The sequence below is a fragment of the Helobdella robusta genome, assembly GCF_000326865.2.
Source record: "Helobdella robusta unplaced genomic scaffold HELROscaffold_14, whole genome shotgun sequence".
In the NCBI taxonomy this organism is placed as follows: Eukaryota; Metazoa; Annelida; class Clitellata; order Rhynchobdellida; family Glossiphoniidae; genus Helobdella; species Helobdella robusta.
In genome coordinates, this window is record NW_008703782.1 from 2,118,220 (window position 1) to 2,144,242 (window position 26,023).

Below are 26,023 nucleotides of genomic sequence, written 5' to 3' on the forward strand. Positions count from 1 at the left end.
AGCTTCTAATTGATTCAACTAACTAGCTATACAAAGATTTTATTCCAGCCATTCAATGATTCTGCGTGCTTTTACGGGCTTTATTTCTGTTAAGACTTTTACAAATACGTGTTATTGGGTAATTTAGTTGAAGGGTGTTCATATATACATATATATATATATATATACATATATATATATATATATAACTTGTTTTTTGATAGTTTGTCTACTGTTTGTGTGTATTGTGTGTATGTTTGGCGTGTGTGTGTCTAAATGTGTGTGTGTGTGGTGTGGTTTTGTTTTTACTTACATACATTTGTCGCATTGTTTTTTGTTTGTCTTTTTTCTTTGAATGGTCTCAACTATGATTTGTGGCAATTTAAGTTGATTAATAAATCGTTCGCTAAAATTTAATTGCCGGTGAAATAGATTTAAATTTGCAACTTGCCACTTTTTTAAGACTTTCCTTAAAACTATGCAAATTGGCGCGTCCGTTTTTCGTTACAGAATTTTTCAACAAAAGGTTTTTTAATTTGATTAAAAATAATTTAATAATTTCATTTCATCATCAATAAATAAATAAACCAGCTTTCCTAACCACCACATCATCGTCAGCGATTACGGCCAGTCGTAAAGTTTCGAGTATCATAATCGAATTACAGCAAGACTTGAATAACAAGCTGTGAAGCTTTTTGATACAATTGTGAATAAGCATTAATGGAAAATATGTTTCCGCAATGTCAACTTTAAAAGTATTACAACATACACGCTGTGTAAATGAGTTTGCTCTCACTTTAAATGACACCAAATGATCAAACCTAGGACAACACTTGTCAGGTTGTCATCGTCATCTTTGACACGCTGACATGAATAGATGTTTCATCATAAAAATCACAGAAAATAATAAATTCATCGGTTAGACATAATCATTTGTCAAATATTCCAATCTAAATAACATCATTAAACATCCGCGATGATACAAAATACATATTCCCAAGCCAACAACAACAAAACTTAAAGCAACATTAACAAAATTATCATTATCATCAATACTATCATCCACAGCAGCAGTAGCGGTAGTAGCAGCCACCAAAGCCACACATTACAGAGCCTCTGTCTCCTTCACAATCCAGTCGTAAACGTCATTTTTTCCTTGCCTCTTAGCCTCACTACCGACTATGTCGCGACATTTCTTGTGGTAGTCATTCAACCACTTTACCTGGGTGGGGTGGAAAATTATTTCATCGGAAAGTTTTCATTAGAAAACGATCATAACGACGGTGAAAATAATTATAGTAATAATTACGATGATAAAAATTATAGTGATAATATTTAAATAATTAGTAAAAATAATTACGATGACGATGATAAATTAGTAATTATTATAGCAATGATTACTGATTACGATGAAACTGATAAAAACCTCATCAGCTGTCAGCATATCTTTGTTGATCATCTTCCTCTGAATGGGCACCAGAGTCACGTGTTCGAATCCGAGGTAGCCAGTTTTTAAATAGTTGTACTGTGATTGGTCGGTTGTTGGTTGGTCGGTTGGTGATTGGTCGGGTTGGTGATTGGTCAGTTGAAAATACGTATTGATAGATGAATGAATGAATGAATGGATAGATGGATGGATGGATGAATAAATTAATGAATGAACTGAGGAATAAAGTTTTAAACACATCAGCAAAACAAAAATATAGTTTATCATCTCCCAACCACCAATAACGACAACTGGCCTGGAAAAAAAAAAACCACTTCAGTCTCACATAAATTTTATTTTAAACCTTCTGGATCTGGACACTCGTCCATTCAACAAAAAAAAACAACTTACTTATTCTGAAAAGTACAACATGGGAATAGAAAATACCAAAGTTGCCATGTTTTTGAACATACATACATACATACATACATACATACATACATACAAAAACATACATGCCAACTAGCTAGCTAGCTAGTTAGTTACTAGCTAACTACTCGCTATAGAAAACATCGAGGTTTTGAAAAACATACACACCAACAAACTACTTGTCTTCTACAACTAAACTAACTAACTAACTACTCACTTTAGTTTGTTTGTCGACAACTACAAATAGGTTTTCAATCCTGACACCAAATTTGCCATCTTCATAGTAACCTGGTTCTGTAGTTGCGTGGTTTGTTTTTAATTCGATTACGTACATTATTAAATACAATACAGGCATACGGAGTCACTAAGTCCAACATACGGCCCCAACAATGCAAACATACAAATACCAACATACAAATCGTACAATACAAACGTACAAATACAAATAACAATATACAAAACAAACAAACACCAGCATAAATATTCAAAAATACAACACCGACCATCACTGAGTACCATTCCTTTCTTCAGGGCAATCTCATCTGCACGCGTATCAACACGAATTCCACAAGGTCCTTAATTATCATCATTAACTATCATCATTATTATTATTAATTAATTAATTATTATTATTAATTATTATTATTATTATTATTACTATAATTATCATTACGCAAGAATACAAACACACACATACAAACTGCCACCTTCATGCACGTTGAGAAATGAACCAACGCCATGACCTGTCCCGTGTCCGTAGTTCAAACCAAGGGACCACAGGTACTGACGCGCCATACTGTCTAGGCTGCTGCCTAGGGGTAAAAGTTCAAGATCAAATATGATTGGAGGTTGGGGTTAAAGGTTAACAGTAGCGGGGTATTGAATGAATGCCGGGTTGAAAAGTTTGGCTGGTTTGAAATAGGGATATACTGATGAACTGTTAGCAAATTCAAATCCACTTGAAAAAAGAATAATGACGATAAAAACATAATAAAGAGAAAAAGAATAATAGTAATAATAAAAATAATAACCTTTTGTCCTGTTTGGGAATGTAGCATTATCCAGTGCTATGTGGCCTTTCAGGACTGATGTGAAACATTCCTGGGTCGTTTTATCATCATCATCATTATTATTTGCATTATTATAATTATTATTATTTATATTATTATGTATATTATTATTTGTATTATTATTAAGTCTGACCCGTAACGGATGGAAACTGTAAACGAGGATTGATTGATTTGTATTATTATTGATTTTTTTAAATAATTGTAAAAAACAAAAGTGGTAAAAATTGTACTGGTGTGTGTGTGTGTGTGTGTGTGATGCGTTGTTTCACGTGTGTTCACTTGAACTAAAAAATAAATAAACCAACCAATAAATTAAATATTAAATGAATAAACAAGCAAAGAACCTTTTCATAATCATTTGGAGTTCCAAAATGAACCGTTCTAGTCACATCTGTCGTACCATCTCTACCATTGAAAAAAAAGACCAAAATTATAATGAAATTCCATAAAATGTCCACCAATTTTTCCATTATATTTATAATTCCGGAAGTAATAACAGCCATGACGTCATACACCACAACTTACGTAGGGAATACTCGTAAAAAAAGAGCTAAGAATATGATAAAACGACGAAAACGATCGAGGCTAATAGTTCAGATACTACAGTTCAATTCCTATTATGAAATAAAATCTCGAAAAATCAAGGCCGTTTTGATGTAATAACAATATCTATAGACACAAAGACATGAGTATTATTTCTGTTCTCATTACCATATATATCTATTTAAACAACAACAACGACAACAACAACAACAACATCATCAACAACAACAATAATAGTAATAATTAGAACCTGTATTGGGCTCCAGAGTCAATGAGGTATATCTCTTTCTTAGTGATATCTTTGTTGGTTTCAGGTGTTGGTCTGTGAAAAATAAATAAAAATCACAAAAAATTATTTGTCGTTAAAAAAACCTTTAAAAATTATTCATAAATTTAGTTTAATAAATATAATTTAAAAAATAAATAACTAATAAATACATAAACAAATTAAATAAATTTATTACAAGCCAATTATGATGTAATAACAACAAACGAACACGAATAAGCAAACATACACACACACATTCAAACAAACATACACACACAAACAAGCAAACAAACAAACACACACACACACACATAATTAAACACAAACTTGTAATGAACAATGGCTCCATGCTCTCCTGACGATGATATCGTATCAAAACTGAGACTCACAAATAGCGCTTGCTTTCTGAAATATTATCAATATTTAAACAAGATAATCAGCAGTTTCAATATTAGCATGGAATCTTTGTTCAATCAATCAATCAATCAATCAATCAATCAATCAATCAATCAATCAATCAATCAATCAATCAATCAATCAATCAATCAATCAATCAATCAATCAATCAATCAATCAATCAATCAATCAATCAATCAATCAATCAATCAATCAATCAATCAATCAATCAATCAATCAACCAACCAACCAATCAACCAACCAAATAACCAACCAACCAACCAACCAACTAAATAACCAATCAACCAACCAACCAACTAACTTCCGGCACGCTTCAGCATAATCGGCAGCTTCGATTTCAGTAACATTCCTATGTTCAATCTCCTTTTCTAGCCATGTAAAAAACTCACATAAGGCTACCGCATCGCGAATCTAATAATAATAATAATAATAATAATAATAATAATAATAATAACAATAATAATAACAATAATAATATTGGGAATGACTTTTATTTCAAACGTAAAAACATACAATAAAAAATAATGTTTATTCAAATTTATTACTACCATAAATATTTTCATAATTTAATAATAAAAACCATAATAATAATAATTGAAACTCTTTATTTGCCAATAAATCAAAGGGGGGAAATGAAATAAAAATAAAATAGAATTTCATTGTACAGAAAAACCACAAATGCTCATTATCTAGGATAAGCATTTGTGGTTTTATTATATTGTACAATGAAATAATAATGATAATAATAATTATAATTATTATAACTATAATTATATCGAAAGTAATAATAAAAAACCAACGTGGCAGTTCTTCATTCCCTGGACCTCGACCTCATTCTTAACTGATTTGGCCACCTCAACAGCTGAATACAACTTCAGCTGCTTCATCTAGAAATTATATTATTATTTATAACAATAATAATTACTGTTATTATTATTATCATTATTATCATTATCATAATTATTTATTATAATCATTATTAATATTATTATTAATATTATTATTATTATTATTATTAATTAAATTTGTGATGATAATATAATTTAGATAAATGTACCTTAGGTACAACGCCGAATATTGCGTGGTTGATGTTCAGGGAGATCTGAGGAAGAGTTGCAACATTTTGGAATACTAAAACGTCACACACACAACATCACATACACATACACACACAAGACTAAGCACACACACACACACGCGCACGCGCACAACTAATGCACACACATATCACACACACACAAACATACACACAAACACACAAGCACAACTAATGCTCACACACACACACACACACACACACACACACACACACACACACACACCAACCAACCAACCAACCAACCCATATCTTGTCATTAGCACCGGTCGATTCATCCACAATCTTCTTCAAACGTTCCAACACTTTTTCATAAGGTTCGATTACGACACTGGCCACGTGACTATCGCCCGCTGACGTCATCAAGTGCTGTCTGACGTCATCTGTAAGTTTACGCTCGTCCACGAAAAAACTGCAAAGGTAATTGGCATCGCTCATCATCATTAACATTACCGTCAATCTCTAAACTCAGCCCATGAAATAATGCGAAAGGCTGGCTGACCAATCAACAAAACGATAATGTGATATGTTAATTATGTTAACGATATGTTAATTATGTTAATAATATGATAATTATGTTAATGATATGTTAATTTTCTCTGAACTAACAAGGCCTGATCCATGGTGATGATGGCGTAGGAGAAGAAGACGGGGTTGAACTGGACATCCGAGCCCCTGAGGTTGAACAGCCAGGCCACCTGAGTGAGTGAGTGAGTGAATGAATGAGTGAATGAATGAGTGAATGAGTGAGTATGTAAATATATAACTAAATAGATGAGTGATAATTCACTAAGTAATTGTGAGTAAAGAGTGTTTTTGGTTGAGTTTGTAAATAAAAGTATGTAAATAAGAAGGTGGATAATAGTAGAAAAAATAGTTTATTCATATATTAACATTTTTTCAGTCAAATTAAATTAAAACTGGTAAAACAAAACAACAAAGCCAAAAAAAACCTCGTCCAGTGCACTAACAACATGCACCGAGCTGTTCTTCTTCGCCATTTCGCTTCTCAAGTTGTCTATCTTCTTGTGCCATGGTTCACCTTGAATGATGATGATGATGAAGATGATGATGAGGATGAAGATGATGATGAGAATGAACAACAGCGCAAACAAACAAATCTGAAAACAAACCAGCATACTGGATGGGATGAACAAATATTAGATCAGTAGGTGTGGGTGGACGGTCGTCCCAAATGGTATCAATGAGATTTTTGGCCACGGAGACCAGGGATTTACCAAATAACTCCAATTCATCTGATAGCTCCTGCCAGTTGTCTGTCGTTCATTGGTGTTTGTATGTGTTGTGTGTGTGTGTGTGTTTGTATGTGTATCTGTATGCGTGTTTGTGTGTACATTTGTGTGCGTTTGTACGTGCTTGTTAATGTTTGTATGTGTGCTAGTATGTCTATTTGAATGCGTGTTTGTATATATGTTTGTACGCATGTTTGTACGCGTTTGTATGTGCGTCTGTATATGCGTGTTAGTGTTTGTATGTGTGTTGGTATGAGTGTTTGAATGCGTGTTTGTGTGCGTGTTTATGTATGAGGCAAAACGAAACGAAACGAAACGCAAAAAAACAAACTCTGTGACATGAGGAATGGATCAACACCCACACGACCGTCGTTCGGCAGCTCCTGGGAGTTTTGAAAAGAAATAAAAAAAAATATTCAGAAGATGAAACTTTGAAGAATACATTTTCTAACAAATGGAATTTTTAATTGAAATTTAAATCTCTGAATGGAATTTTCAATTAAAAATTAAATCTCTAAATGGAATTTTCAATTAAAAAAAATCTCTAGATTAAATTTTCAAAAAGAAATTAGGAGAAAAAGACTTGAGGTGTCTTTTTAAAGATACATAATTGGAAGAGATAACTGAGACGTTTTGTTTGAAATGATATGATATTTCAAAGAGTGAGGCAAGACTTAAAATTATTTTTCAGAATTCAAAAGTTTTAACAAATAAACGATTGATTCTTTACAAATGGTTGGAATTTATAGAAACGGTATAGGAAAAATAAAGTGATAAATGCTAATTCTACAACTCAATATGAATTGATCGGCAAAAAATATGAATAAAAATAATATAGGTAAAAAAAAGATAAATGTGGTGATGATGACAATGATGAAGAAAAAGAAGAAGATGATGAAGATGAAGAAAAAGAAGAAGAAGAAGAAGGCGACGATGATGACGACGATGATAAAAAAGATGATTATGATGAAGATGATGATGATGATGAAGATAATGGTGATAGCAAGTTTAAACACCATCTAAAATGATAAAATGAAAAATGAGAAGTTTGATAAAAATAAAATTCAAACAAACATCGCGCAGCCATTTTCCAAGTGTTGGAGTGTCTGGCAGACCTGAGTTAGTTGGTCAATCAGTTCAATGGTCATCATCGTCGTCATCATTACCCACCCATCATCATTATTACTCACCTATATTATTTATCATCATCCCTTCATCATTTTCATCATCTTTATCATCATCATCATTATCGCTTCATTATCATCACCATCATCATTATCGCTTCATTATCATCACCATCATCATTACTCACCCATCTTCATCAGTGTCCAGTTTTCATCCAGTTCCTCCTCAGCTTGTAGGTAATATCGACTGTCAGTCCATAGAGCCGCCTTGCTATCGGTGACCACCGCTATTCCTGATGATGATGATGACGATGATAATGATGATGATGCGATGATGATGATGTTGAAGTGATGGCGATGATGACAATCGCAATAGTGATGATTATGCATATTTGTGTGAGAAAGAGGGAAAAAGATGTCTTGACAGATGTTGCCATGAAGATGATGATGGTGAAGATGACTATGATGGTAAGGATGATCTATAATAATGGTGACGGAAGTTAAAAGACAATCTCAACGATGATGATGTTTGGAACTATGACTGTGATGGCGACGATGATGACGACGATGATGACAATAAAGATGACAGATAAATGTATCCAAAACACCAAAAAATATGATAACAAGGATAAATACTATGATGATGAAGGGTTGATGATAGCCATGGTCAAAACAACGAAAATGAAGACTTTTTATTTTTAGAAACCAAAAATAATGTTAAGACATGAAGACAATGATAATGACAAGATAGAACGAATCTGAAAAAAAAAAAACAAACCAAAGGAACCAGTGAATCCAGAAATAAACTCCCTCCTTCGATCACATGGGGCTATATATTCACTCTTTCGTAATTTTAAAAAATATAAATTTTTGGTAATTTGGTAATCTTCGGTAATTGAAAACAATATTTTATACTATATATATACACACATATATATATATAAGTATATGTATATATATACATATATGTGTACAATAAATAAATAACTTTATCTGTATCTTGAGAACGTAACATTAGGAAAAAAATGTTACAAAATTTTGTGAAAATATATGTGATTAATTATTTAAATTAATGATGTAATTAATTAATAAATTTAATTAGTTAATTGGTGAATTGATTAATTAATTACCAAATGTGCATCACCAGATGGCACAATATATCCATTGATGACTGGATTAACGATGGACGCATTCTTCATCAAACTTCTCAACCTCTGCAAGAGAACTGTGGTACTTTTTTTTGCCACTGCCATCTGTTTCGTGGGGAGAACATAAATTTCTAAAAAAAAATTTTAAATTTGTTCAATTATTAAATTGAATTAAAAACTGTTATTCATTAATTCATTATTTCAGAGAAAAAAATTAAGAGTTTTAAGTAAAAGGTAAACAAATAAAAAAATTTAATCAATAAATTAACTCCAAAGAGTGTTCACTGTTTTTAAATGTATATTATATTTAAATGTATATATAAATTATATATACAGTATATATGAGTTTTATTACAATTATCTTGACTTGATTGACAGTTTCTATCTAACAGGAGGTGTTGAAACTTTTAGATAAGATTATAATGAGATTTATAATTTAAAAAGTCTGTCTTGAGAAAGAAAGGGAATAGATAATAAATAAATTAAAGAATTTTTTGTGTGAGATAACTTATCATATTTTACTTATTTATTTGTCATATAAGTTTTAGATTAATTAATAAGCATGATGGGATAGGCCCTTTACTTGGCAATGTTCTAGCAGCGGAACTAACAACAAACAGACAAAGAGAAAGACTGCCAAAGGTCAAAGAAGAGAAGCACTGAAAACTAAAAAACTAATTAATCTCCTCTCTTACTAATTTAACTTATTTATCTAATGATAAGATTAGTTACTAATGAAATGCAGTAAGTAATCATATTAAGTGTTTGTTAAATGGCCATCAATTCCGTTGGTCCATTGGATGCTGTTGGTTGTTAAGACTTAAAAGTTTTAACTTAAAGGTTGGTTTTGTAATTGATGAGAAATTGTTAGAAGTTAAAAAAGTTAGATGTTAATAGCTAGAAGTTAATAGTTAGATGTTAGAGTTAGAAGTTAAATAATGTTGATGAAGAAATGAAACTTTGCCGAAGCCTTTACAAACAAATATTAACCTTTCTAAAATTAAATTAAGCGTGAATAAAAAATAGATCCTTTTAAATTTTAAAGAGCTTGCAATTTTTTAAAAATTTACCTTTTAATCAGGTGAAATAGAAATTTACGTAACGCTGAATTATTGAAAAATTTGATATAATATGATATAACTTAAAGATTGTAATTAATAATTAAAATTATTAAATTAAGTTATAAAATAGACGTATTTTATAAACGTAAATATGCCAATAACCTCAGCACCAGAAAGCATCAAAGGAAGAGCACATGACAGTACAATGACTATGGTTTTTACGTTGATCATTTATAATGCTGGTGATGCTACAGTATGAGTTATTGAATTTGTAATGATTTTTTATCTTTTAATTAAGAAATTTTTGTTCTAGTTTAAAATTTATACTCAAGAATCTTTTTTAATTTTGTGTTTATCAACGTAAACACTTGTAAATATTAAAAACTAGTAAACCACCTCATCCAAATAGTCATTAATTATGTCATTAACTTGACAAAAGTATAAAAACCTAACTAGCTTGAAAAGTTTTTTTATCTTCGACACAAGTACGCACTTGAATTTTGAATCATTTTGTCTCATTCTATTTTCAACACAAAGTTACACTTTAAACCCAATTAATGATTATACACTTGGGTGCAATAAACGATTTGAGTTGATATGACACTATTTTTAATTTCATTGAAAAACAATTACATTTTACACTCACGTTTTGAAAAAAAATTGAAGTAAGCACTAACTAATGAAGAAAATGTTTTATGAATATTTTGTACAAAAAAAAAACAAAAAAACATATAGAAAAAAAGATTTAAAAAAATGATAATTTTTTTCAATCAGCTAAACATAGAATCATGTAGAGTTTCAAGTTCAAACTTTCTTTGCTTCTCCCTAGCCTAGGAAAAAAATTATAGCCATCAAGATGTTTTAAAAATTTAGATGAAACATATATTATTATAATTAAAACAAAATAAATTTAAAAATTATTAATTATTAGGAAATAAAAACATGAATAATGATATTTTTCACCTTTTGCCTTTTAAATTCTTCATAATCTTTGTCATCAGTTGGCAGTTCATGTCGACACAGTGGGCAAGAATTTGTCTGTTTAGTAGAATTCATTTCAAAAGCTAACTAAAAAATGTTCAAATTGAATTCTAAAACTAGTTTTTATATTTTTATTATATTTTTATTCAACAGTTTGTATATATACTAACGAAACGTTTAAAATTCAGACAAAGAATGCACAATTATTATTAACAATTTTATGCAATATGTCAATGCTGAGCTGAATTATTTTAAAAGATTAGCCACAACTACAATAAAGAAATCATGTCAATTGAGAAAATATAATTTTAAAAAATTAAAAAAATACATGAAAAAATGAATGTCTACTACTTTTTCAAGCCATGGAGTAATGCATTTGGAATGAAAGTGATGATGGCATGGGAATTCCAGAATTTTATTTCTCTCATCATGTTCGGCTAAACAGATTGGACATTTGGCATCTGGTGATATCAATTAGTTAATTATTAACTAAAATATGCAATACAAATTTTAATTCCTGTTATTTTTTATTTTTAATATTTTTAATGATAATTTTTAAACTAAAAGATGTGAGTAGACATTTTAAAAAAATGAAATTTTTAGAGACTAAAATATTTCAGAGATAAATTTAAATTTTTCCAATTAATAACAGTATTAATTCTGAAGAAATTTGAAAATTTGGAATAAGAAGTGTCCCAAAGAGATATCATTTAAAGAATATTACACAATAAAATATTAAAATTTAATCATTTTTAATTGTTGAAAAATTAATTTAAAAGAAATTTTCAACTTTCAGGTAAATCAGATGGCTTTAACTTTTTCAATTTACTTATGGCTTTTTTAGAAGCAGGTGGGGCAGGCTTTGAATCAGCAAACACCCTAAACAAAAATATAACATTGAAAATAAAACATAAAATTGAAAATAAAAAATTAAAATTAAAAAGAAATTTAAGTATGTGTTGAAAAAACAGTTGGATTTGTAATATTTCAAATTCTCAAATTTTTGCCAATAAGAGCCAACTGATTAAACTGGAATCCCATAGAATTTCCATATCCCCCATCTAGCAAAAGTCTAAAATAATATAAAGTTAATAACAAATTCTTAAAATAAATAAATTTATAATCAATTTGTATTTCTATGTGCTAATTATAACTAATTTAAAGTTTGATTATGTGATTAAATTAAAAGTATTTGTTTAATAAACTAATTCAAATTTTAAACAAAATTCATATTTTATAAACGACACAATGAATAAATTAATTGAACAAACCAACCTGGCCAGATGAAGCATGTGATTGGGTGCCTGTCCATCTTGTAATGGTTCACAGTCATGCTCATCAAAGTATAATGACATTTTTCTTTTACAAGTAACTGACTTTTTAAAAGTGAAAAATAAGAAAATTTCAAAATTATCTAATTAATTTTATATAACTAATTTTATTTTTATTATCAGTGAAATAAATTAATTATGAAATTAAAAAAATATAAATAAAAATTAATATAAATTTAAGTTTTCCTTCATTCTGCAAAGTATTTGTATTTATGTAAAATCAGAAATCAAATAACTTTCTTTGACCAACCTAAGTAACAAATATAACTTAGGTAACTGACTAATTTTTAAAAGAATAAAATCAGATCTAACTAAAACAGCTAATAACTAATTTAATACTAACTGTATCAGTATTGTAACAGGTAACTGACTAACATTGAACTGAAACTAACTCTATAATATTAATAATAATAATATTATTATTATTATAAATAATAATATAAAATTACAAATAATAATAAAACTCACTAACTTGAGTCTTGACTTTACTGACTAACTTAACTTGAACTTGAAATTATTTAATTAATAAGAAAACTTATGAAATTTCGACTTAATGTACTAAGAATAAGAATTAAATTTAATTCTCTATAAAAATAAAATATTTAGACATTTTTAATTTAACTAAAAGTGAATTGCATCCATGAAAATGCAGAGTTCAACCCTTCACATTCCATTTGATCAAGTCCTCGTTTGAAAGTTTCAGCTACAATATATGTTTTATTTGCTAAACATTTGAAAATAAATTTTTAAAACAACATTTAATCAATTATTTTTTATTTTAAAATTGCCTAAGAGTTTTTACAACCGTTTACAAAAGAAGAAAACGCGATTTGACAAATACAACGCACAACCCTATTTCAATTCTTTTGAAGATTTTTGCATTCTCGGCACCGGCATTGTGGCGATAATTGCTGCTGTTTTATTGTCATTTCTCAAAAATATTGATCAGTCTGTTCTTTGGTTTCATTTTTCACTAATTTGCCTAAATGTCTTGGGACTCTTACCGCGATAGACTCATTCAAAGTGGATGTGTCGAAAAAGCTGCCATCTGTGGAGTCGAAGATGCCGCTGTCTGGAGCCAAAGTTCCGGATTCAATGTGAGTTTTGTATTTGTTTTCACTTCGTCCGTCAGAAATTTGTGATTTTCCGTCTTATTTGTATAAAATGTTCGTATTATCAATTTTGCAATCCGATCCAACTGGCTTAAAATTAAACTTGAAAATTTAAAAGTTAAAAAATTTGATATTTTCAATAAATAGGTGACACCGGTTGATATAAAGTCCATAATGAATGCCTTTTCTGACCCGGCAGACATCCGAGCAAATGGAATTAATGTTGGGGGAACTAAATATTTTTGTCTGCAAGCAGATAATTCTCAAATCCAAGGAAGAAAAGGTTCCTCTGGGGTTTCTATTGCTAAGTCCAATAGATGTAAGATTTATTTGTCTATGGATATTTTTTCATCAATTTAGAATTATATCTTTTAGTAACATTAATATTTAACAACTAATAAAAATATATAAATTTAAATTGTTTTTCTTAGGTTTGATAATAGGAACTTATTCTGACATTCAGCAGCCAGGGAATTGTAGAAAGCAAGTAGAAGTGATTAGAGACTATCTCCTCAATACTGGCTATTAATTGTATTTAGTCTTGTTAATTGGGCATTACAGCAGTTGAAACATTCCAGTTTATAAATGTTTTCATTTCAGTTATCATTTCTATTTTTTTATTGTCTCTTCTATATGCTAATATGTTTTGTGCTAAGTCTGTAGAAGAAATGTTAATTCAGGATTTTATCATTCAGGGCAGTCACCTTATTTGCTTGTTTCTTTATATTTCATTGTTTTACCTATATATATTATTCCTATTCATAATAAATAGTCACATCTAATTTTTGTTAGAGACTTAATGTTTTCATATTGTTTCATGTGCTTTTGTTTAATAAAATTTCATTTCACTTTATGTGGAACTTGTATAAACCGGATAGATTTAAATAAATTTTCATATCTTGTTCTCTTACACTGGCTACCTATAAAATATAGGATGGTTATTAAAATTTGCACGCTAATGTACTACTCTCTATATAAATTATTCTACAATTTAGAGGCTATTTTCCAAGTAACTATCATATATAAAAGTTAAATGAAAGCTTAAAGGCTCCTATTTATGGTCGTCTTATCGTTCCATCTTTTTCATAACTCCCATTAGAGGTTAGACACGATCAACAACATCGCCCATTGGTGTTCGATGCCTTTCTGACAATTTCACATCACATTTTTTTCCTCTACAGCATCACTCAACAGCTGGAGATTTGATACACACCATTTTTCTATGTCGTCTGCCAATCCCCTATTAAACACTCATTAGCTAAATCTGCGTTTGTTTATTCTGGCCCTTTTTTCTGGAACTCTATGTCTGACTTCTTTTTCATCACTTGCGAACTTAACAACAGATCTCAAAAACTATCATTTTTTAAAATTTATTGAGCGCAGTTGAACATTGCAAAATGAGATTTAAGAAATTTATTGCTTGGTTGAGTGGATTGGTTAACAGGATACATTTTCATAATTAATTTGGCTCTCCACTATTTCTTGATGATATAATGTTGCTAGCTTAATGTTTGTGTATTCGATTTTATAACATAATAAATAAACAAGCTTTTTGTTAGCAATTTTAAATTTTAATTAAATTTGTTTCGTGTTTTTAACAACCTGAAATTTTTTTTCATTACATCGCTAGACTAAATAATAAATATTTTAATTGATTTTAAAATATTTTATTGAAAAAAATGAAAATAATTTTGTTAAATAATTAATTATTAATAAATTAACCAATAATACTTGGTTAGCGCTAAAAGTTAGAGGCGTGTTAAGATGTCTAATAACAAAAAGCCAACAAATCAAAAACGTAATTTGATGGTCACTACTAACATTTTATACCTCATCCTCTTCTCTGTGGTCATCATCTACTTTGTGTCCAGTTATTTTTTTAAAAATTATTTAAAAAGTAATGCTGAGGAGTCATCCTTAATTGTTCATGTCGTCGTGAATGAGGATGAGAGCACAAAATCGAAAGAAGATACTGACAAATCATGCACTTTTCATACATGTTTCGATGTTTATAGATGTGGAACTAGTGACAACAGGCTTATCAAGGTAGGTATGGGACGATATGGTTGACAAAGTTAGGTTAGGGATTAGTAGCCCTGGGTGCTAGATAGATGTTCCCTTAATTTGTGGTCAGGGTTGATTATGTAGGATAGGTTATAGTAGCTCTGACAAAAAAGTCAACGTTTTTGTATAAATTTAATGGGGATATGGTTGTAAATATTCATATGTTGATAAATTTTAAAGTAAATTCGTCATGGAGTAAATTTTAAAACTAGTACTATAAATCTATTACCCTGGACAATAAAATTAACCAATTATTGGAGATCTCAAACCTGACCATATTATCACAGAACAAATTGTTAAATTTTTTCAAATAAATTAGCATTTCTATTAATAATTTTTTATTAATTTTATTAGATGTGTAAAATAGTATAATTGATTGTTTGTTTGATTGATTTCTTTTCACCCATTTATTCTTCCTCTCATTTTCTCATTAATCCATTTATTCTTTCTCTCATTCATTCAATCTATCAAATTTTTTACCTGAAATTACTTTCCACTAACACTTCTACAGGTATACATATACAAAGATTACAAATACTACGCAAAAGATGGAAGCCAGATAAAACTATTCACCTCCAAGCAGTTCAAACGACTGATACACGCATTGGAAAACAGTCCGTATTACACAAACAATGCCTCAGAGGCGTGCCTTCTAGTACCTCAGATTGACCTGCTCAATCAGGAATATGTGGATTCCAACTTAATTGCTTCGGTTCTGGAGCATCTGCCATTGTAATTGTCAATTTTGTTCATCTATTTGTTTATTATATTGTTTGTTAATTAATTAATTTGTTTATTTATTTGTTTTATTCCATTTTTTTATTATTTTATTTATTTATATTTTATTTTTTTTTATTCATTTAGTTAAAATAATTTTTGAGTGTCATTATAGAATGTAGTGTGTAATGTATAATATGATCGAAAAAAATAAATTATTTAAAAAAAAACCTGCCAGATATATATTTTTGGTTTCAATTTTTTCAGTTGGAACAAAGGGGCCAACCACCTCCTGTTCAACATGTTACCGGGGAAATACCCTGACTTTTTCACATCTCTAGAGATTAGACGGGGTATGGCGCTGGTGGCTGGTGGGGGCTTCTCGACGTGGAGTTACAGAAAAACTTATGACATTTCAATTCCTGTGTTTAATTTCCATACTGCTAGAGCTACTGATGATGAGTTACATAATGATTTGTTAATGGAAAGTTCAGAAAGGTGTGTGTGTCTGTGTGTGTGTGCATGTTCTTCATATTTTAATTTATTTATATATATATATTTCAATCTTCATCACATGAACTATCTTATCTGTTTACTCCATTAACTTTCCATATAATGTTTATAACTTTTATAATAAATAATTATAATATAATATTTAATAATAAATATTTAATATTACATAATATAAATATAAATACAATAGAATGATTTTTTCTTTCATTTAATAAAAAGATTAATTAATTAAATAATATAATATTTAATATAATATAAATACAATAGAATGATTTTTTCTTTCATTTAAATAAAAAGATTAATTAAATAATATAATATTTAATATAATATATAATATAACTAAAATAGAATGATTTTTTTTTCATTTAAATAAAAAGGTTAATTAATTAAATAATATAATATTTAATATAATATTTAATATAAATACAATAGAATGATCCTTTCTTTCATTTAAATAAAAAGATTAATTAATTAATTAATTAAAAATCAATTACACAGGCGACGCTGGCTCCTGACATCATCTCAGGTACACCTGCACCGTGATTATATGGAAGTTTTGAATGGAGTTCAACATGGTGGTAGATTTCTCTTGCTTGATGCATGTAGTGGTGTTAATTATAGTAAGAGGTGTGATTACAATGATGGCAGGGTGGAGTATGTCTATCCAGATGTTTTGAAGGTCTGGCTTCGTTTAGTTGTTTTTTAGTTTTGTGTTTGATTTTTTTTGTTTTTACGATTTTCGGTCGTTTGAAATTTTTTAAAATTTTTGTTGGTTTTTTTTTTCTTTGAAAACGTGTATTTTATGAAAAATTTGAAAAATCTTTTAGAAATATTTTGAGAAGTTTGGTTTATTTGAAGTTAGTTTTTGTGTGTGATGCTAAATATTTCTAATGAGGATAATTATGTGATGAAAATTTATTGATATGTGTATAAGAATGAGTCCTACCTCGGGAAACCGGGTCTCTGGACGCAAAACGAAGATTGATTGATTGTATAAGAATGAGAGAAGATTTGTGACAGTTACATACAGGCATACAATTTTAAACAAACTTACAAGTACACAAAACACTTCACACGCATCATATACACACACCACACACACATACACACACATCACATACACACACGCACTTTAACTTACAGTATTCTGATTTCTGCTTGGTTGTACGATCAAACAGACTCGGACAGATGGAGTTACTGGATTGCTTGATGCATGGAAGCATTCCAGTAGTCGTGGCGGATTCCTACGTCCTGCCATTCTCTGAAGTCCTTGAATGGAAAAGGTTTTAATGACTAGAAGACACACACACACGTAAACGATTCACACTAACACACACGTATTCACACAGTCGCACATAACGTAAAAGGTTTTAATGACCACACACACCCACACACACACACACACACACACAAACTATTAACACACAAAAGCACGTATTCACACACATACACACGTATCCTATCCACACGCACACACACGTATCCACACGCACACACACACATGCAGAGCTCTGATAACGTTAGATGAAGCCGACCTACCATCTATACTAAACCACTTGAAAGCCATCAACAGGCACAAAGTGATCCAGATGAGAGTGCAAGGGATGTTCTACTATAAAAAATATTTGAAATCCATGGAAGAGATTGCGCTAACCACTTTCCATATTCTGAATGATCGGGTTTTTCCACAGTGGGCTCGAACCTATGAAATGTGGAATGAAATTCAGGTCTGGATGAGTTTGTTATGTCTCTGTCCAGATAGATGTTTGTGAAATTGTCTAGTAGTACAGTAGCAATTGAGTTTTGAAGGATGATTTTGTCCTATTTTTTTTTAAAGTTTTATTTTACACCATCCAAATGCCGATATTTTAACTATTACTACCTGTTGTTTCATGAACTTCACAATTTGATCTAAATTTTTTTTTCGTTTTATCGCTTTTATAATTCATATAATTGTTTCAGGTCCCGATAAAAAATCTGTTCACCTTACCACTGACTGTTCCCAAAACATCTGGCTTCACTGCAGTCATCTTAACTTACGATCGTGTTGGTTCCCTGTTTGAAGTCATTCAACTACTGGCCAAAGTCGACAGTTTGTTGAAGATTGTCGTTGTCTGGAACAATCAAGTCAAGAGTCCACCACCAGGTTGGTCAGTCTGTTGGTTGGTTGGTTGGCTGGCTGGTTGGTTTGTTGGTTGGTTGGTCAGTCGGTTGGCTGGTTGGTTATTTGGTTGGTCGGTTAATTGGTTGGTTGGTCGATTAATTGGTTGGTTGATTTTTTGGTATGTTGGTTTGTTTTTATTTATATTTAATAATATTTAAAATTTATTCAGCCAGTGCCTGGCCCAAAGTTAATAAGCTCCTGAAAGTTATTAGAACAAAACGAAACATACTAAGTAACAGGTAACAATGAGTCTGGAAATCTTTCACTTTCAATATGTTTTACCATCAAACTTATTTAAAATCTTGATAGCCATTCTGTTTGCTGCTTTAAAATATCTTATTAAATTCGTTAAAATCTGTTTCATTGTTGGTAAAACTCACGCTTTTTCATCATATTTATATATTACAAAATTTTTGAATTAACCAAATCCTGTTACTTGAAGTATTAAATTTTCTAATTCTTAGTAATTTTTTACTCTAAATTTTGATTTTTTAAAACTTTAGTTGATCATAATTTCGAAATCTGAATAACTCAGAATCTAGATTTCTTGAATATCTTGACTAGTTATAATCTTAATTATTTGAGATCTCAATTACTCGAAATTTCAATTGTTAAAATACTTGCCAGATTCTACCCCTATCCAGACATTGAAACTGAGGCAGTGCTATCATTGGATGATGACATCAACATGCTTACAGCTGATGAGATCCAATTCGCTTATGAGGTTTGTTGTGCAGTTTTCAATTTTTTGTAAAATTTTTAAGATTAAATTATATTTTTGTAGCAGATGTTGACAAATTTTCGAGAAAATCCGTCGATTACAATTAAAATTAAATGATAGACATTCGGAATATACCCGTTATAACTTTTTATAACATAAAAAATTGTGTCAATATAAAGTGTATTCATTTGCAAACCAACCAAATAACTAACTAACCAGTCAATCAACCAACCGACCGACCAACCAACCAATTAACCTATCGACCGACCAAACTACCAACCGACGAATCAGGTGTGGTGCGAATATCCGGACCGAATAGTTGGGTTTGCATCGAGACTGCACAATTGGGATGCCAGGACGAAAATGTGGAAGTACGAATCGGAATGGACCAGCTCCATATCCATGGTTCTCACTGGTGCTGCATTCTATCATAAGGTAGATACGCTCATCATAACTTCGGTATAATTATCTATTCAATATTTTCCAAATGTATTAGTGACAAACATACAAGATTAAGATATGTAAAACATACGCTAATTAACACGTCACAAGTGCTATGCATGGATCTCTTTGCATCCTAACCCAATCACTGCAACATCACCACTGATATATATTTATATGCCAATTATATTGCAAAATTTATACAATACTATTGCGTTATACTGCGTTGAACAATCTCTATAACACAAGTAAGATTTGTACGTTATTCTTTTCTTCTTTATCTAGGCCTACGCCTTTTCTATTAAGCTATTTTATTTCTCTTTTTTGAATTCTAATTGAAGAATGATTATGATTTTGTGGTTAAATGTGATTACTAAAGTCTAAAATTATCACTCACCCTCAAAAAACAAAGTACTACCACCAAGTGTACACACACAACCTGCCAGCTGGAATGAAGGAATGGGTGGATGCGCAAATGAACTGCGAGGACATCGCTTTCAACTTCATGGTTGCTGTTATAACAAAAAAACCGGTGATCAAAGTTACTCCGAGACAGAAATTTAAATGTCCCCAGTGTCAGAACACTTCAAACCTCTCCAACGAACTAGACGCGCACATGTTCAAGAGGTCAGAGTGTATAAACAAGTTTACAAAGATGTACAACTTGACTGAACCTCCGTTGATAACTATCGAATATAGAAGCGACCCCGTACTTTATAAAAGTAATCAAGTCCCGAATGAATTCTTAAAATTCAAAGATGTCGGCGCGCTCTGACGAGGATGTAGTTATGAAGATTCGTTTGGCGTCGCTGTTTTTTTTGTCATACAGTGTTGGTTTTAATGTGTAAGGAGGTGCATTTGGTTGTTGTATCCACGACAGGCTTCATGTCTACATTGTGTTGTTTTTGTCAACGGTTCCTCTGCAGTCTTTTATGTTTAATTTATTTTGAAATTTTTATGCCGTGCATGTTCAAATTTAGATGTTTTTATGTTAAATATATGAATGTATTTATTTGTGTGTTAACAATATTTTTGATGTGTTAAATAATGTAAAAGTCATTTATGAAAATTATTCACAAACAATATGTCATTCTAAACTTACTTCAATGTGTTTTTAAAGCCATTATTTCATTACGTTGATCATGTTTTAAATGTATATGGGTATGAATTAAGACAAGCTCAGTAGATCAATTTTAGATTTTCATTCATTTCAATTTTGAACATTTTATGAACAACTAGTTCTTATTTCTTTTGTTAAGTAACTTTTTGTAATAACGTTTTATCCTAATTCAAAACTCCATTTATACATGAATAATTTTATATGCATTCAATAAATATTATTGTAAACAAACATAGCAAAACAGTTCTAATTGATGAAAGGCTTGCAAATATATCTTAAAAATTTCAACTTAACAAATTTTAATACAATACTGTAACTGGTTATCTCATGACACAATATGCAAAAATATTCAAGCGCACTACGCAAGAACTTTTAATAGATTTTTAACCACATTAAAATGTGGAAAAAAGCAACGATGGTATTAAAATATTAAGAACTAAAACAATAAAAAATGGTTAATTTTTCTTTTTCTCTCCCCTTGGTTTCCATGCCCTTAGTAAATTCCAAGCAAACCATAGACCAAATAGGTGAAGTTGTAATGCAATAACCAAGAACATGTTCCACAAAACAACAATTGGAAAACCGAGAAAAAGTTTTGTAGTTTCCCTTGTTTCCCAGTATTTCACCAATTCATCGAAAAGTGTTACCATCGCATATGCAACTGGTCCGAGTCCGAAAATGATCCACCCTATAACAAACTGTTGCATTAGAACGAAACGATTCTTGCGAAGAGAAAACAACCCAAACATGGAAGCCATGAGGCTGACTAGCCAGACATATTCCCACATCCAGGCTCGAGGTAGGCGCATACGTTGTAAGAAACTTGGGGGTCTTATATTGAGGAGAACGAAAAAACTAACTGACAGTCGGAAGATCATCAAGAGACCAAGTAGAAAATGCAAGTAGATTGTCCACTTGAATCTGCTTTTGTTAGTTGCACTGTGATTAAAGATTAAATTTTGTTTATATATAAATATAAAATTAAGTATTAATCAATTTAACAGTCGATAGTAATGCAAATAGCAGAAAACAGAAAACAAAAATATGATAAATTGTCAGAATATTGTTGTTTGAATCTGACAGTTAAAACTTTTTTGAACAACTGCAAAAAGTGCAACATAGCAAATTATAATAATTTAAAAAAAGAACAAAAATTTAAAAAAATAAAAACTGAAGTGACCTGGATTGATAATGCCCAGCAATTCTTTCTCTGTGCAAGAAATCAGTGCCATCTGATCCCATGGGTCGAGAACCAACTCTTGACGCCATGATAATTTAACTAATCACTAATTTGATTCTAACAATCTGCCGAGAAATATTTCTAAAGCTGTTAATAACGTGCAGTAAACAGTTGCTGAAAAAATTGCTGTCGAAATTTTTACTGTCACGAGCGTTGCTTCGTCTACGTTTTATTTCTCAACATTTTATCCTCAGGTTTGACGGATAAAAAAATTATTCTTTTACTTGTAAATTTACTATTTGAGTAAAAAAAAATACAAAACGCATTCATTAAACAATTTATTTTATGCAGTTTTATCATGAGACATTCATTATTTTGCATTTATTTGAAAAAACCCCCCCCCCGACAAAAATGAGCCATTTCCAAGTTTACGTGGATTCTACTTTTTCCAACAGTTGTTTATTTTTGTCGCGCTCGATAAGTTGAATTTTTTACTTTATTTTATTAAATTTATTAAATTAAATAATAGTTTAAATAACGTCGTAAAATAATGACAATTGACACTCCAAACATTAAATGGAAGTCAATTTCATTAACTCATGTTGAATATCCTGAAGGTATTGTAATTGAGTTAGAAATTTTCAAATTTTTTATTTAATAAAAAAATTTTAATATCAATTTATTATATAATTATAATTAAATTAAACTTTTTTAGTTTAAAGCTAATAAAAAGAGTAACAAAGCGAAGCATTATTTTGCAATTGTGCCACATAAATGCCACATTTATCCACTCGTATTATGTAAAAAATGTTTGTTAATAATTATATTATAATTATTTTGTTTCCAATTTTAAAATATTTTATTTTAAAAATCAAATCAGGTGATTTGGTTGGTCTGGGGTTGGCCTGGTGCTCCCTGCTGCCAATATTTATCCTGGTCTCATGTGGAACATTGATTGCCTTCAGAAGAGACTTACATACAGTCTGCTTGCTTTTCTTTTTTAAAATTTTCAGAAAATAGTATTTTTTAATTTCAATTTAAAATAATATAATTATTAATTGGCAAGATATGTAATATATAAAAAGAAAAAAATTGTGAGCTCTGTGTTATCCATATTTATTTTTACTTACACTTACATATTATGGGCTGAAGAACTATGAAAGAGCTAAGTCCAGAAGTTAGAAATAAGATAAGGACATAGTACTTTTGATATTAATATCATAGATATAGTATAATTAAATCTAATTTTAGATTATCTATTTTTATAATATATTTTTTATGTTTTTGGGAATAGAATTTGTAATATTTTATTTCTTCTCTAATATGGATTTCTTTCCTTCAGATATTCTTTCTGATTGGATTGGTTGTAGATGAAGGCTTGAATTTTGTATTAAAATCAATCATCCAAGAGTACAGACCTATGTGTAATTTCATTTATTTCAAATATTACATTACAATTTTATTATTATTTTCTTCATTATCATAATTAATATAATCATAATTATTTATAATCATAATTTTTTCATAAATGGTAATTTATTCTCCAGCCAGATCGGTAATCTTCACAGAGTATGGAATGCCATCTAGCCATGCTCAGTTTATGTCGTTCTTTGCAGTTTACATGGTTCTATTTCTTTGTATTAGGTAATATCCTTATTATAGTTAATATTATTTTTGAGTTTTGTCAATTTTAGTATTAGTAATATTAATAGTTATTGGCTATTTGTCTTAGTATTAGTAAAAGTAATAGTAGCAGCAGTTGTAGTAATAATATAGTTATTTATTATTATAAAATTTTGTTAAAAAAATTAATAATAATAATTTTATTAAAATAAAATTTATCATCAGAGTTCATCACAATTCTCCAACGGGTATCATCTGGAAACATCTATCCTGCATAGGTGTGCTAATTGCTGCCTTGCTCGTTTGCTATAGCAGGTTATTATAACATGCATAACAATAATAATAATAATTAGATATTTTTAATAATAATAATTATTATTATTATTACGATTGCTGTTGTAATGACCTGGTTTGAATGCAACAAAATCCCTACCCTATATATGTTGGATGCATTGATTCGTGTGTGTTTGTTGTTGATACCTGTGGGAAATACTTGAAAGAATTGAAATAAAGAAATAAAATACACTGAACTACAGAGTTTACCTGCTATACCACACAATTGATCAAGTTACATGGGGTATTGTTGCTGGCTCGGTTATGGGTTCCATTTGGTTCCTCAATGTCCATTTCATATTTTCTAACTATTTTCCACTCATTGCCTCATGGTTAGTCTGCAGATTGTGGAGTTATTCTTTATTTGGTTTTTAAATTTTAAGATTAAGATTAATTTTTACTGAATTATTATTTTATTTAATTTTTCAATTTTCTAATTTTAACCTGCAAACAAAATAAATAAATAAAAAATATATTGAAAAAAATTCATCTATCCCTAATTTAGGTGTATTAGTGAATATTTCATGGTTAGAGACCTCACTCCAATACCGAATGTCCTTTGGTTTGAGTACTGCTCATACAGAGCTGAAGCTAAATCAAGGCAAAGAATGATAAATAATAAGAAGTTATGAAATTTGTGGACATATCAAGAAACATTCTGTATTATTTATATCCTTTTGTTTATTTATTTATATTTTGTTGTCATTTTGTCATTTTTGTTTTTCCAATTTTTGTCATTTTTATTTATTGTATAGGGGTTTATCGTTAATTTCAATTAATTCCTTAATTCTTTTGATTGCTGCTATTGCCATTATTGTAGGTATTTTAGTTTTTTGACTTAATAGTGGGTTAAACAGAGGTTCACAACAAACATACCGTGCACATAGTTTAGATAATTTTTGAATTTCACTATGTACATCAATTTTTTCCATTGGTTTTTTGTTATACTTATTTCATAATAAATAATTACAATAATCAAATTTGGACAATAACAAACAACGTGCCAGATTCCCAGCCAGATCGATTGATAAAAACTGTCTTTATCAGCAATTATTAACAACTCAATCTTTACTTCTAATTATTATTTTTCTGTTTTTTTTTTTTTTGAATTTTATTATGTAATGCAGGGGTGGGCAAACTTAGCAGTGAGGGCCGCATTGAGAACGATTTTACCTTTGAAGGGCCGCATATGTACTTAAGATAGCAAATTTTTTCGACCCGGGGGAGAATTTTTTTTAAGATTTATGGCTCCTTTTTTGGTCATAATGTCTGGCTGACGGTTTTTTATTTGGCGGGTCGCATAAATTAGCTTCTTGGGTCGTAGTTTGCCTGCCCCTGATGTAATGTATTAATTGTCTTTTGTTTTTTATTTACAACATATATGTAAGATTTTTCATTGCCATAGGTAATTTTAAAAATATTACTTATGCAATAATTCCCATGGCCAAATAACGCACTTTTTTTCGTATGAAATGTAAAGAAAACGTTTAAAATATCGTTGCGTTAGTTTTTAGTTTCTTTTTTCTAGCTGATGGTTGTAGGCTGTACTACAAATGACAATATTTTAAGAGGTTTCGTTTTATTTCAATCGTTGGTTCACATAATGAAACTATTTTCAACATTTATTAGTAGCTTCAATAAGTATTTTTTGGCTGCTGTCACGAATTCTTATAAAACTAACCTCGCCCAAGATTGTTATAGATATATTATGATTTCTTTTGTCTAATTTTATTTTTTAGGAAATACTCCACCAAACTTAAAACTTTGTCTAATTTTATTTCTTAGGAAAGACTCCATCAAACTTGAGACTTTGTCTAATTTTATTTCTTTAAAAAAACCGTCATACCCAAGGGACCTACAATTAGGTGATTTGTTATCCTGCTATCACTGTGTTCAAAATTTAATAGGT

General features: G+C 29.9%; 6 protein-coding genes across 6 annotated transcripts; 3 read left to right on the top strand and 3 right to left on the bottom strand.

Annotated features, from left to right (window-relative positions):
* Positions 1-506: 506 nt before the first annotated feature.
* On the bottom strand, positions 507-8,860 carry HELRODRAFT_97843 (hypothetical protein; the record flags this gene model as incomplete). Its single annotated transcript, XM_009014732.1, has 21 exons — positions 507-1,201; positions 1,406-1,504; positions 2,052-2,128; positions 2,338-2,409; positions 2,542-2,646; positions 2,866-2,935; positions 3,249-3,309; positions 3,698-3,769; positions 4,043-4,120; positions 4,434-4,543; positions 4,933-5,019; positions 5,190-5,234; positions 5,475-5,640; positions 5,838-5,926; positions 6,182-6,270; positions 6,362-6,505; positions 6,813-6,864; positions 7,556-7,596; positions 7,794-7,898; positions 8,384-8,447; positions 8,736-8,860. Coding segments are annotated over 21 exons (1,868 nt in total), but the record flags the coding sequence as incomplete, so codon positions are not given.
* A 1,724-nt stretch (positions 8,861-10,584) lies between these two features.
* Positions 10,585-12,150, bottom strand: HELRODRAFT_74541 (hypothetical protein; the record flags this gene model as incomplete). The annotated part of the gene is made up of 4 exons (XM_009014733.1): positions 10,585-10,644; positions 10,778-10,852; positions 11,147-11,256; positions 12,063-12,150. The coding sequence occupies 4 exons, from the start codon at positions 12,148-12,150 to the stop codon at positions 10,585-10,587; spliced, it is 333 nt and encodes a 110-aa protein (XP_009012981.1).
* A 962-nt stretch (positions 12,151-13,112) lies between these two features.
* Positions 13,113-13,767, top strand: HELRODRAFT_168882 (hypothetical protein; the record flags this gene model as incomplete). The annotated part of the gene is made up of 3 exons (XM_009014734.1): positions 13,113-13,223; positions 13,386-13,557; positions 13,670-13,767. The coding sequence occupies 3 exons, from the start codon at positions 13,113-13,115 to the stop codon at positions 13,765-13,767; spliced, it is 381 nt and encodes a 126-aa protein (XP_009012982.1).
* Positions 13,768-15,044: 1,277 nt separating this feature from the next.
* On the top strand, positions 15,045-21,219 carry HELRODRAFT_186788 (hypothetical protein; the record flags this gene model as incomplete). Its single annotated transcript, XM_009014735.1, has 11 exons — positions 15,045-15,284; positions 15,814-16,034; positions 16,287-16,517; positions 17,031-17,211; positions 17,676-17,815; positions 18,040-18,259; positions 18,495-18,678; positions 18,866-18,935; positions 19,324-19,420; positions 19,709-19,852; positions 20,271-21,219. 11 exons carry the CDS (start codon positions 15,045-15,047, stop codon positions 20,631-20,633), a joined length of 2,091 nt encoding a protein of 696 aa, XP_009012983.1. The 3' UTR covers positions 20,634-21,219.
* Positions 21,220-21,433: 214 nt separating this feature from the next.
* Positions 21,434-22,247, bottom strand: HELRODRAFT_74654 (hypothetical protein; the record flags this gene model as incomplete). The annotated part of the gene is made up of 2 exons (XM_009014736.1): positions 21,434-21,917; positions 22,159-22,247. 2 exons carry the CDS (start codon positions 22,245-22,247, stop codon positions 21,434-21,436), a joined length of 573 nt encoding a protein of 190 aa, XP_009012984.1.
* A 461-nt stretch (positions 22,248-22,708) lies between these two features.
* On the top strand, positions 22,709-24,746 carry HELRODRAFT_73990 (hypothetical protein; the record flags this gene model as incomplete). The annotated part of the gene is made up of 7 exons (XM_009014737.1): positions 22,709-22,775; positions 23,039-23,139; positions 23,501-23,582; positions 23,706-23,802; positions 24,007-24,096; positions 24,318-24,446; positions 24,620-24,746. The coding sequence occupies 7 exons, from the start codon at positions 22,709-22,711 to the stop codon at positions 24,744-24,746; spliced, it is 693 nt and encodes a 230-aa protein (XP_009012985.1).
* Between the last annotated feature and the right edge of the window lie 1,277 nt (positions 24,747-26,023).